A 12,594-nucleotide genomic window follows, 5' to 3' on the forward strand; every position below is an offset into this window, starting at 1 on the left:
CCCTGTCCACTTGAAGAAGCCAGGAAATCCTGCTTTCACTGTGAATAACCAGTGTTCGCTTGCACTTTTTTACACAACTGACCCGGACAGAGACTCCTACTTCACGATTTTTATAAAGCTCCTAGTATCTCAAAGGCTTCTGAGAACATCGTTAAAACTAAATTAACTTCACTGACAAAAGGGAAGGGTACATACGATACCTGAGGCGTAATAAGTGCTTGGAAATGAAGAAAACTCAAGGTACCTATCTTGGGTTGGAAGCAATGGTTTAGGAGCGAAAAACTCCTTGTCCGACTTTCAGAGGGAGGATTCTAACTCCCAGGTTCACAGCAGGTCAGACGGTTCCCCAGAAGGCAGCCCAGGGCTTGGCCTAGTTCTCGACTGGCTCCCGGTGCTGCTGTGACCCGCTTCCCTTGAAGAGCTCACTGAGCAGGGCCTGGTGAAGACAGTGGGCGGGGGTGGGGGTGGGGGGGGAGGTGTCTGAATGCCACCCCCCGCTTTTGTATTAAATAGAAAACCACTTCGCTGCGGTGGTGAGCCGGCTGCCCTCCAGTTCTCTCCCCGGGCTGCCAGCCTGCACCCCATTCTCCAGTGGGACCAGGAAAGGGCCTTGCAGCAGAGCAGGGTGTAGCTTCACAGCTGGCTGTCAGCTCTGCCTGTCTATATGGTAGACCTTGCCATATAACTGCTTGAAGAGCTAGCAGGATATTCCTGAGCTACAGAAAGCAAGAAGACACTCTTAATCTGAATCCTTCAGTGGTCACGATGATAAATGTGTTAGTCTGAGGGAAAATGGGGAAAGTCAGATCCAAGTGGCTTCATATAATTTTCACAATGACTTCTGCGCAACTCGGATCCTGTTTTGTTTTTTTTTGTTTTTTTTTTATGAGAATGGGGAAATAAAATCAGTACCTTGAGGCCATGTGAGAAATATACCAGGAGCTTCAGTATGGTTAAAAAGGGCAGACTCTGAGCTAGGAAAAAAAAAGGATGAAGCTTACTTAAAAGCACATGAAAACCACCCCAGAAATCTTTTCATCCTAAGATCTGAGTTGACCTAGTAGAAGTCACTTTTTTGGTGTTAATTTGAACCTTTGACTTTCTGTTGGGGCCCGGGGCTGTTGAAGCCACATCTGAGGAAGGCTTCAGACTTGTTAGCCAAGTGGGGTGAAACGCAGGTGGCCTGGAACTTTCCTGAGCCTCTTCCGGTCAACACTGTTCTCCAGCCATAAGCGGTGGCTAATCCACCTCCCCTCATGGTAGTTTTTACAATGGTATCGGCATTTATCTATCTTAGGGTCCTCTGAACAGAGCTTTGCAGTTAGTGAAGTCTTTCTGTTCACTAATTTCACATCAGACGTGAGGGGAGGGGGTGTCACGCCACCCTGGCGGGTGAGGAAACGGGGGAGTTTCAGAATCGAGAGAGGCTGAGTGACTTGGCCGGTTCTCAGCCGCAAGGACCCACGAGAAAACGGAGGTGCTAACTCCGAATTCTGCCGGGACGTGCTGCCCCGCCAGGATTGGTGGAGATCCCGGGCCAGGCCTCGGGACAACGCTCGCAGCACCTGTCTCCGTGTTCGGGCTCGCTCAGCACCTGCGGTACCCACCGGTGTCTGTGGGCAGCTTCGCGGTGCGTTCTCCCACGGGGGCAGCGGGGTCGGGAGCGCGGGTCTGCAGTCCCGCATCTGGAGAGGTTAAGAGGATGCTGGCTGTGCTCTGCTCACAGCCCCCCCGCGACTGACTGGAATCATTTGATACTAACTTTGCTAACTATGCGTTTGCACAAAGCGGCATAAATCAGCTCAGTTAACGTAGGGAAGGGCAAAAAGTTGCTAAGGAAACGTTCCTGGAGACTGATCCTCCTAACTCTGGAAGGGCGCCTGGCTTTACAGTGTCAGCTTAGTCGTGAAGAGCAGAGGTCGCGGTAAAGACTTTCACAACAATTAGGACGGCTGTGACAGCTGCTTCCAGAGACGGCTTGTGGAGCGCTTAATGGCTAAGCCTGTAACACAGAGTTTGTTAAACTACAGACTGAAGAGTAATGATTTTTCGTAACGCCAAACCATTTAAGGAAATTGACACTCATCTGTTTCCTTGAAAAATGAACTACAAAAACCAAATTTGCCAAATGGCCTGATATCATCTCCTGTACTGATTTCCAGCCCCCCACGCCCCGCTTTTCAGACTGAATCAAGTTGGAGATTTATTACCAAATAACTATAGAGTATTCATTTCCCAGCTAACTGACCGGACTTGTATTCCTCCGTCTTCTAACCTCAGGGTCCATCAGAGCAGCGCTGGCTTTGGTAGCAACACATGGAGATGTCAGAGGACAGGCAGGAAAGCGGGGCGGCCTCCTCCCTGGGGACAGGCAGGGCAAGACTGTGTGCATTTCAGGTGTATTGAGTTCTAGTTACTCCCCGAGGCCAAACGTGCCGCGGCTGTGACGGCCTCTGCGCCGTGCACCCTTTGTCGTCAACAGGCTACGCAGTGTCCAGAAGCCACCCCTCCACCACACACAGCCTCGATCAGGGCGGCAGACGTGCTCTATTGTAAAGGCAGGCTGTCCCTTCTGAGACGATGATGCAGGTAACACTCCTGTTCAACTCTGTGAGCCAAGCCTTGGCCCATGGTAGATACTGAAAAAAATGGGTTCTGATGTGACCAAAATTATATAGGAAAAAAGAGAAGTACACCAGTATTTTACTTTAAAGACTTTTTTTTCTTTTAACTTTCACAAAGGATTTGCTGTAAGCCTTCAAGTCATCTTGTCCAACCCCAAAGCTGTATTTAAGCGTCGTGGGTCCCAGCCTGGGATGCAGGAATCTGACTTTCTAAAGCAGATCACGACCGTCGAAGAACTGGAACCGAAAGCAAGTAACTGCACCAAGGTATTCATTGCACTCGTGCCTCTTGACCTTGCTGTGTGTCCCTTGAGAGCGTGGCTACCCATCAGGTCTCCTCCCCGCAGGTCCTCGTGTGGCACACTCGGACAGAGAAGGTGAACCTAGCCAACGAGCCCAAGTACCACCTGGACACGGTGACGATCGAGGTGTGACGGAGCCGCAGCTGGTGCTCTGGCGGGCGTGCGGGGTAGGGCTGCGGGCACCCGGGGGCCGTTTCCCCTGCTCTCCTCCCGACGGGCACCTGCTTACAGGGCGGTTGTGTCCGGAAGCTGAGCGCGGGTAGAGACATCTGCTCTTGTCTCTGTTTGTTCTGCATGCTCCCTTACAAGCAACCCGGAGGGTCTCTGTACAGCACAGCTAATGGCACGCAGGCTAGTACCGTTCTCAGAATCTTCTTACATACTTTTTTTTCCCATTTGGCTTTATAATTAATTGGTAGAACTGAACAGGTTTTCAAAACAAACAGATGACAAGTGTTCTGTCAACAACACATTCCCAATTTGTGACTCTGCAACGTGAAGTAACTTTTGTAAGACTGGTGGCAGTATACATCATAGGAAATAAAACCCACAAAAAAAGGTCTATGGATTCATCTGTTTAATACAGGGATATGACATCTGTCAGTACTAGGCACCATAAAATGTAAACACAATTACTGTCATAAACCTGGATACGCCTTCAAGGGTTGAAGTGGCTTGTTTAGTTACCCTGTTTGCATCTAGTGCAGAGAAAGGTCTCGTGTTTGTTAGCACTATGTGTACATAGGAAGAGATCCCAATTACAAGGGAGGCAGGTAAAATCTGACTTCTTCAAACATTCGTTAAACAACTAACTAACTCTGTAGTAACGTCCAGGCTTATCTTCCTTTCTCTAACCACGTTCCCGGTTAAGCACATCATAGCAACAGCACAGTGACGTGAATGATGACATAAAAGAATCTGGATACACTAGAAAACAAACAGTGCTCAGTGATACATTGACATTCTATTTATATGATGAAACATTTGATCATACAGTACCTTCCTACAGGATTACTGGCTAATCTGGGGGTGGGGTTCATACTGTTGGAGGTATTACTAACAAACATGATAGCTACTTCCCTTATATGCAAACGTGAGAGCTATAATTTCCTCGGGAGGGAAACTGATCATGCACGTTGACCGAGCAGCTGCCCAGATACTGTGTCTATGAAATCCTGGGAAATGTGAGCAAAAGCTGCCCTCGACATGAAATGGTTTCTCAACCTGCTTTTCACCACAGCAAATTTAATCCATCATCAGTACAGACCAACACGGTCAATCAATCAGGTAATTCTTAATATGAACAAATGGGGAGAAAAGAAAAAAATATTATGTACACGAATGAACAGGGGAACCCGGCTGCATCTCCGCAGGAATGTCAGGGGGGAGCGCGGTGGGCCGTGCTGCAGGGTCACTTCCACAGCTGCGTGCTGAGCGTCTGACCTGACGAGGCCCCCGACCACCCCGCTGCCCCCGCCGTGGTGCTGGGGGGCTGGCTGAAGCCTGCTGCGGGGCTTGCGCCGCCCAGGCTCAGGCCAGCCATCTGCTGGTTCACCTGTGAACACACAAAAGGCATCCTTCACTTTTCAGGCCTGGTTTCTTCAGCCACTGCTAGACGTTTTTAATGGCCAGCCTGTTTTAGTAGAAGTGGGCCTTTACTCGAAGTTGATTTACTCAGAGAGACACGGACACTTAATAGCAACTCTAAGTATTTTTCATCCCTGTGAACAGCCGTCCGAGCCCTGGGGTAAAAGCAGACGACCGCACGATGCTTTCTCCACAGAAAGCAAATAGCTACCGTGTTCGCTTCTTGGTTGCTATTTCCTTCCGCTTTTCAACCCTGTCTATAAAGTGGTCTCAAGTCATTTTATATTTATTCATTTTCTGGACTCAATTTCTTGTCCCCCAAAGATTAACCACAACTGGAAAAAGCACCAAAGCAATCGCTGAATTCATATCTGGATGTACCATGAGTCTGCTATTCGAACTTTCAACTATACTAGCAATACTTTCAACTATATACTTTCTAGGATATGCCTTCAACTATAGTTTAACTACTAAGGACTAAGGAAATGTTTGAAAGTAAACTACTCCAAAATTATGAATTGTATGATGGCAATTGTTCTGTCTTTATTCAAGTCTTAAACAGCTCTGTATACTTTATAAACATTTTAAAAGGTCATAAAACATATTTTTCTTTTGCTATAGCCAACCATATAAACGCCTATTATATGACAAAAGGTGTAAGATTACACGTACTTTCCTTCCAGACTGGAGTCCTAAAGGTGTAAGATTACATGTACTTTTCTTCCAGACTGGAGCCGTGTGTACATAAGCCTCCTAACCCTCCCCTGTGGTGCTCTCACTTCTAAGACTGATGGTAAATGAAGGAAAGGCAAGGAGATTTACTACTAAGTAGAGTGGATTCAAAACCTATGCTCAGGGCTTCCCTGGTGGCGCAGTGGTTGAGAGTCCACCTGCCAATGCAGGGGACGTGGGTTTGTGCCCCAGTCCGGGAAGATCCCATGTGCCACGGAGCGGCTGGGCCCGTGAGCCATGGCCGCTGAGCCTGCGCGTCCGGAGCCTGTGCTCCGCAACGGGAGAGGCCCCAACAGCGAGAGGCCCTCGTACCGCAAAAAAGAAAAAAAAAAAAAGATTAAAAAAAAAAAAATCTATGCTCAGGGTTGGATTGTATTAATAAAGTTCAACCGTCTGCAGTTCTTAGTTCTTCAAAAACCCTAATACTAACCACATCACTGATGAGGCACAGTGTCTGGAGGGGCAGGTCGCTTCTTCCTAGGTACTAAAGGATGTTTAGTACCTGTCATGGCCAGCAGACCCCTCCAAGAGAGAGCTGGAGAAGAGCACCCCCTTCGGCGGGCCCGGAAGTAAGGTGGGGTAAGTCCTTACTGGTTCAGCAGGCACCCTAACCTGGGCTGGGTCTGCTTCAGCATTCCGGCTGCACAAAAGCTATTACTGACATTTGACACTTAACGATTTTTGAGATTCCCAGAGTGCACAGACCAATGTCATATAGATATTCCTTTAAATAGTGAAAGTAAAAAATAACTTGGAACATTCATGGGATATACAGTGATTTTGCTAATAATGTCGGTTAGAAATTGCTATATACTATTCCCTGAATGCTGACGAGAACAGAAGTCAAGGGCATCAAAATACCAGAGGAACATCAAATAAGGAAGTGTACAAGGAAGAGTGGGACCACAAACCTAGGTCTGAGGCCTCTGTCTGTGAAGCCAGAGGAAAGTCAGAACGGATTTGAAAGAGGTAATGCTAAAATGTCATCTCCTGGCTCTAAACTAAGTTAGGCAGAAATAGGATTTTGTAATATGAGGGGATGTAAGACACAAATATGGACTGGTTCATATCTTACGGGAATTCTTGAACTAGTGTATATTTTTTTTAAACATAAATGTGACTATAAGTAAGAAGAAAATACAACTTTAGAAATGTATTTGAACAAAAAGATTTTTTATAAATCCACGCACAGCCTAGATCTCTCAGAAACAGTGCTCTGAGAATATGAGGCTGGGTTGTCTTCTAATTTGTGAAAGTTACCAAGAGCCCCCAAAATTATTAGTGAAAATAGGTTGGTCTAAGTAGTCTATACAAACAACCCAGCAGGGGGCTGGGTTTAAAGCTTGGTGCTAATTTCAAAAGATGCCAAGGTAATTTCTAGCTGTTACAAACAAATGAGGGGCATTCACCATTACAGCTGTGTCATAATCAGAATGAAAAAATGCTCAACGTTCTCTACAGAGTATCTAAATACAGGCACAATGACAGCTCATTTGTCTATCTGATTAGACAGTTCTTACCTTTTATAACATTATCCCTCCTCAACTCTTTCTGCCAGATTGTTAGATTTAAAAACAAATAAAACCATTTAGAAAACTCTCTGATTTTGGAGAAACTGGAGAGAAAGGACCCTACCTGGGGGAGGTTCCATGGGGGCTGCTGAGCTGGCGGCAGGCCGAACTTACTCTGGGCTGCGCCCGCGTGTCCCACCATCCCTCCTGGGGGGCCGACCACACTCTGCGGAAGTGGCATCACCCCAGTCTGTGCGTTTCCCATGAAGCCGTTGGGCAGGGGCACGCCCACCATCACGCCCGCGCTCGGCCCCATCACGCTTCCCGCAAGGCCAGGAGCTGCAGGCACAGGCCCGCCCATGGACGGGAAGCCTTGAAATGCAGCCGGTGCTTGTGAGGGAAACGGTATATTTGTGGGTCCCATAAACACACCTGCAGCAGAAGAACCGAGCAGAGAAAACAAACGGAGAGAACAGGGTTACCGCACAGCGCTGCACTCGCCTCTGTCAGCACAGAAACAGGAGCCCGTCTTGCTGAACTACCCACGGCAAAGGCTTTCCTTCTGGTCTGGCTCCTGTTGCTCAGAGCAGCTCACACCTGCACCCTCAGGGCTGGTTACTTCCAGGAAGCAGACAAATCAGTTAGGAGCCTGAGCACATTTAACTAGGGTAAATAAATCCTGTGCAACAGCTACATAAAATATCCACTGTGAAGACCAAACTATATAGCATGAGACTGTGTTTCTGCTGATTTGCACCACTGGTCTCTCACTACCAAGTAAACAAGTCAGAGTGGACTGTCTCTGGTTTTAATGGAAGCAGCTGAGACGTCATATAATTTCAGCTCTTACGTGAAATGCAGCCCATTATTTGAGAGGAAATGACAGATTAAAACTGTGTAAACATAAATCTTTACCATGCTAGTATTTCTTTTTGATATATTAAAAAAAAAACCTCAAAGCTTTTTTTGATTTCATGTGGTATTTCAAACTTACTGTTTACATGCAGAAAGAATACCATACTGTACAGAGTTATAAACTTCAGGCAAATCAAATTTAAATAACTCTTCAAAGATAATCCCTGTCCTATAAGGCTTGTGAAACATTAAGTGACATGCGACCAGCCTGTTAACCCTAAATGAATAAAGTTTTGTGCATTCTAATCCTAACGCTTCTTTCATTTCAGTTTTGTAGTTGTGTAAACCACAACAACAGAAGCACTCACTACACAGGAAAAACAAGGAAGAAATGTAACTGACATTACATAAGCACAAAGAACACACTTCTAGTGATGTCACTGCAATTCACGGAAAGCAGATTTCAAATGGATTACCAGGAGCACTCTGCTGCTGGGTGGTCCCCGTGCCATACAGAGACAAGATGGAGTCTTTGGAGAGCTGTTTCTTGGCCACCTCTTCTGACTTAGTAGTTTGCTCAGTGAATAGATCCAGATCCCCAGATGTCACTGCAGACAGAGCGGCAACTGCTGGTACAGAGGGCGTCCCCTGAGACAGATACCAAAACAAGCTGTCGAATTCTGCATAATAAAACACAGCTCATCCATTCCTTGAAATCCAAATGAAGTTATGAAATTAGAAACTAAACAACTGTAGAAGGTAACAAACATGGTGACACTAAAGGGAATCGCTGACAAAGCCCATGCAAAACCTACATGCAGGATAGAGGAACATTTCCTATTTTGAATCTGTTAATGTAAAAGGAGTAGATAGAACCTCTCTGATGCTGAGTTCTGCCCACCACATCCTGACCACAGTGGCTTCAACAACAGGCATGTGGTGCTGCCTGAGGACCAGCATTCCTGGGAGATGTTCGCACATCTCCTGATTGTTCGCACAATCACTGCTGCCAAGAACTGGTATCCCTTGGAGTGAAGAACATTTCTACAACTACAGCAGACTGCAGGAGGGTCCTGCAATGGCCGATTTTGTCTTCTTTGGGGGGGGAAAAGAAAAGTTTTGATTTTCAAAAGCAACATCATGATATTTTTATGAACCGAATCCAATCCGTTTTTACCGCAACATGAGAATGCTTCCAGTCTACCCAGATATGAGGTCCAGCAAAACTGCGACCACCTGCACTCTCCCCTACACCTTGCATTCCGCTTGCAGACAGGGGTAAGAACACGAATACAAATGAGCATGTGCATAGTGTAATAAAAAACAAAAAATTTCACTTCATCTCCTGTATCTTGCACACAGATAGTATTACACAGTCACAACTGACACCTCACTTTAATCTCTGCGGTCACTATTCAATCACATTTGCGTATAGGGAATTGACTTAGATATGAAGAGTTTCAGAGAAGTCTATGAAGACTAGTAAAAACTGGATAAGAGTCTTCTCAAACTACAGAATGAGGTGAGCAGCAAGTAGAAGTTAAATCATAGTGTACATGATTTGGCTTGAATTTTTAAAAAATCAAACATTTAATGCCTTGGCTAAAAAACCTTTCAATAAATTAGCATCCAAGCATTATGCTCACAAACTAACAAGCAGAACAATATTTTGAATCTATTATGACATCAAACAAGAATTTTAAGACAGGAAAAAAAGCCACATACTTTTGCAAAAGATCTGAAATGTGTAAGAAACCGGACATGATGGAATTCAAATACAACAGTGGGCTTGAATCAAATATATCTGACGTAGCAATGAAGCAGCAGAAGGCAGAGGCCGAGAGAGTGGGCCCTGCGGCCAGCCTGCAGGCTCGCCCCAGTGCCCTCGGACCTGCCACTCCACCTTCCCATGCCCTCCTCTGGGCCCAGGGAGGAGCTGCCTTACCACCACGCCCGACGGCCACAAGGAGTGCTCGGCAGACGCCAGCATTGCTGTTAGTGTTGCTAGGTGACAAGGCAGCCACACCTCACTAAATGATCCTCCAGCACGTTTAGTTTCTGTTCAGTCTAAGAACCTGCTCAAAACCCTGGGATCTGTTCCCTGAGGAGGACACAGACGAGTGAGAAAACCCGAAGTGCTTGGGAAAGCTACTATTATTCCACCTCAGGCTAGAGCAGCCCCGTGCTCCAGACGCGTGTGTTTCTTCCGATGAACGCCTGCCTCCACAGGGACACAGTCTAAAGCACAGCCACGCCAGGCAGCCTGGCTAGCAGGTGCTCGAACGGCCATTTACGGGGCGGGTGATGGGGGCGCCCCACGTGCCGGCAGGACCACTCCAAGGTAAAAGGAGAACCACTGCTGCCGGTACGTGCGCACTTTCCGGAGGCTGCAGGATCCCCAGCCAAAGGCTCTCTGGCCGTCTGGGATCTGGGGCCAAACCGAGGACAGGCCACAGCACCTGTGTGAGTCTAGATGCTGTGGGGATGTGGATATTATGGACAGAACAGGAAAGGGAGGGCTTCTACGTGTCACCTTGGGGGACACTGGAACGATGCCCCCTCAACCCCCAGTACACGCGTCCTCTCGGGTCAGCTGAGCGTTCCCAGCCCCTCAGGGAAGACTGCACAGCCAGACAGGAAAGCAGATGGTCACATCAATCCAGCTCACATTCACGTGAGGGGAAATCTTCAACCAGAATTTGCACCACACTCAGAAAATGAGGACTGAAAGAAGCAGGGTTCAGAGTAATTCCTAGTGGGGTCCAATTCAATTTCACAGCATAAAAAGCCACCAAATTAGTAAACTATGTACAGTGTGTGTGTGTAAAATGTGTGCTTTAACCCACCTTCTCTCTCCTTCCCCCAATTTTCAAAGACATTATTTTGACAAAATGTCTGGATTAGAGTCTTTACATGTAGTTTGGAGGGAAGATAATTCACCAAATTATTTTAGAGGGCTCCATAAAACTGACACCATTTTGGTCCAAAAACATTCCAGAAAAAGAATGAGATGTGATTTTGAAGACCTGCCCTGTTTCCTCTCAGGTACAGAGGCCCAGCACGAAGGCCAGGGCGGCCCTGGGGGCACGAGGAGGAGCTGCACGCACACTGAGGGGGGCTGAGGTCCGCAACGTCTGGCTCGCTGCTCTCCCTGCACAGAACCCACGGGGCCTCGGCTGGCCTGGGGTCTAACGCGCAAGCAGCTGCAGAGCGGTTCCCGCCCCGCAGTGGAGTCTAAGGAAGGCGGGCCGGCTGAATGGCCCCGCTAGAACGCTAGACCAAAAGAAGCTGCTTTGCATGCTCGGACTGTCAAGTATCCCAAATACTTCTTTCCACACCCAAAATGTTAGCGTTAGACTTTTTCTTTTACTACCACACGCATACCCACAGCTGCACACATTCACAAGGTAATTAATGTTAACCGAAACGATACCAGCAATACTTAGTTCCTCTTTTTACGTGTTGGGGGAAGGAGGAGAAGAGGCAAAGCCATAAAATAAAGCTATCTTCTCTGAAAATAAACAGCGATGCTGCAGATAAAGCTCCACTTAAACTAATGATTCCTCAGAAATCTATTTGCTCAATTCCAGCGTTAATTATACAATGACTATCATAATGACAATAAATATATATAATAAAAATATACGTAATTCGTCTTCCTAATAAGACATTGGTTCTTTCTTGTTAAAACTTTCCATCCAAACAATTCCCATTTGGCTCAGGTTTTCTAGAGAAAGAGAAATATTTTACCTCAAAAATTATACTTTACTACAAAAAACTAGTTGCTTATTTGTAAATTTAAAACAGAATCTCGGGCTTCCCTGGTAGTGCAGTGGTTGGGAGTCCGCCTGCCGATGCAGGGGACACGGGTTCGTGCCCCGGTCCAGGAGGATCCCACGTGCCACGGAGCGGTTGGGCCCGTGAGCCATGGCCACTGAGCCTGCGCGTCCGGAGCGTGTTCTCCACAGCGGGAGAGGCCACAACGGTGAGAGGCCCCCGTACCACACAAAAAAAAACACAAACAAACAAACAAACAAACAAAAACCCAAAACAGAATCTTAAGTTGTGGGCTTAAGAGTAACCTATGTCCCTGAAAGTTATATATTAATATCTCACCTTAAAGACAAATACTGCACAGTATCACTTATATGTGAAATCTTAAAAAAAAAAAAAAAAAAGGCAAACCCATAGAAACAGAGCAGAATGGTGTTTGCCAAGGGCTGGGAGGCAGGTACACATTTTCAGTTATAAGATGTAAGATCTGAGGATCTAATGCATAACACGGTAGCTATAGTTGATTATACTGTATTGTATAAATGAAATTCAATGAGAGTAGATTTTAAGCATTCTCACACACAAAAAAGGTAAATTTGTGAGATAATAGATGTGTTAATTAACTTGGTGGTAGGAATCTTCACAACGAATACATATATCAACACATTACGTTATACATTTTAAATATATAATTTTATTTTTCAATTATACCTCAATAAAGCTGAAAAAATATTTGAAATATTTAACAAAAAAAAAGATGTGATCGACAAGGGATTAATCTCCAAAATATACAAACAGCTCATGCAGCTCAATATCAAAAAAACCAAACAACCCAATCCAAAAATGGGCAGAAGACCTAAATAGACATTTCTCCAAAGACATACAGATGGCTAAAAAGCACGTGAAAAGATGCTCAACATCTCTAATTATTAGAGAAATGCAAATCAAAACTACAATGAGGTACCACCTCACACTGGTCAAAATGGCCATCACCATAAAAATCTACAAACAATAAATGCTGGAGAGGGTGTGGAGAAAAGGGAACCCTCTTGCACTGTTGGTGGGAATGTAAATTGGTGCAGCCACCATGGAGAACAGTATGGAGGTTCCCTAAAAAACTAAAAATAGAACTACCATACGACCCAGCAATCCCACTACTGGGCATATACCCAGAGAAAACCGTAATTCAAAAAGACACATGCACCCCAA

At 46.0% G+C, this 12,594-nt stretch overlaps 2 protein-coding genes across 3 annotated transcripts in view; one reads left to right on the forward strand and one right to left on the reverse strand.

The window, feature by feature from the left end:
• The window catches only part of B3GAT2 (beta-1,3-glucuronyltransferase 2), a 77,044-nt gene extending 73,986 nt beyond the window's left edge, over positions 1 to 3,058 (forward strand). The window contains exons 3-4 of the mRNA XM_065888796.1: positions 2,743 to 2,891; positions 2,972 to 3,058. Of these exons, the coding sequence (XP_065744868.1) occupies positions 2,743 to 2,891; positions 2,972 to 3,058 (236 nt within the window). The remainder of the gene's footprint in view (positions 1 to 2,742; positions 2,892 to 2,971) is intronic.
• Positions 3,059 to 4,337: 1,279 nt separating this feature from the next.
• The window catches only part of SMAP1 (small ArfGAP 1), a 145,598-nt gene continuing 137,341 nt past the window's right edge, over positions 4,338 to 12,594 (reverse strand). For both annotated transcript variants that reach the window (XM_065888793.1, XM_065888792.1), the window contains 3 exons: positions 8,088 to 8,259; positions 6,881 to 7,188; positions 4,338 to 4,481 (listed from right to left, as the gene is read on the reverse strand). In XM_065888793.1, the coding sequence (XP_065744865.1) occupies positions 4,338 to 4,481; positions 6,881 to 7,188; positions 8,088 to 8,259 (624 nt within the window). The remainder of the gene's footprint in view (positions 4,482 to 6,880; positions 7,189 to 8,087; positions 8,260 to 12,594) is intronic.

The sequence above is a fragment of the Phocoena phocoena genome, chromosome 12 (assembly GCF_963924675.1).
Source record: "Phocoena phocoena chromosome 12, mPhoPho1.1, whole genome shotgun sequence".
NCBI lineage: Eukaryota > Metazoa > Chordata > Mammalia > Artiodactyla > Phocoenidae > Phocoena > Phocoena phocoena.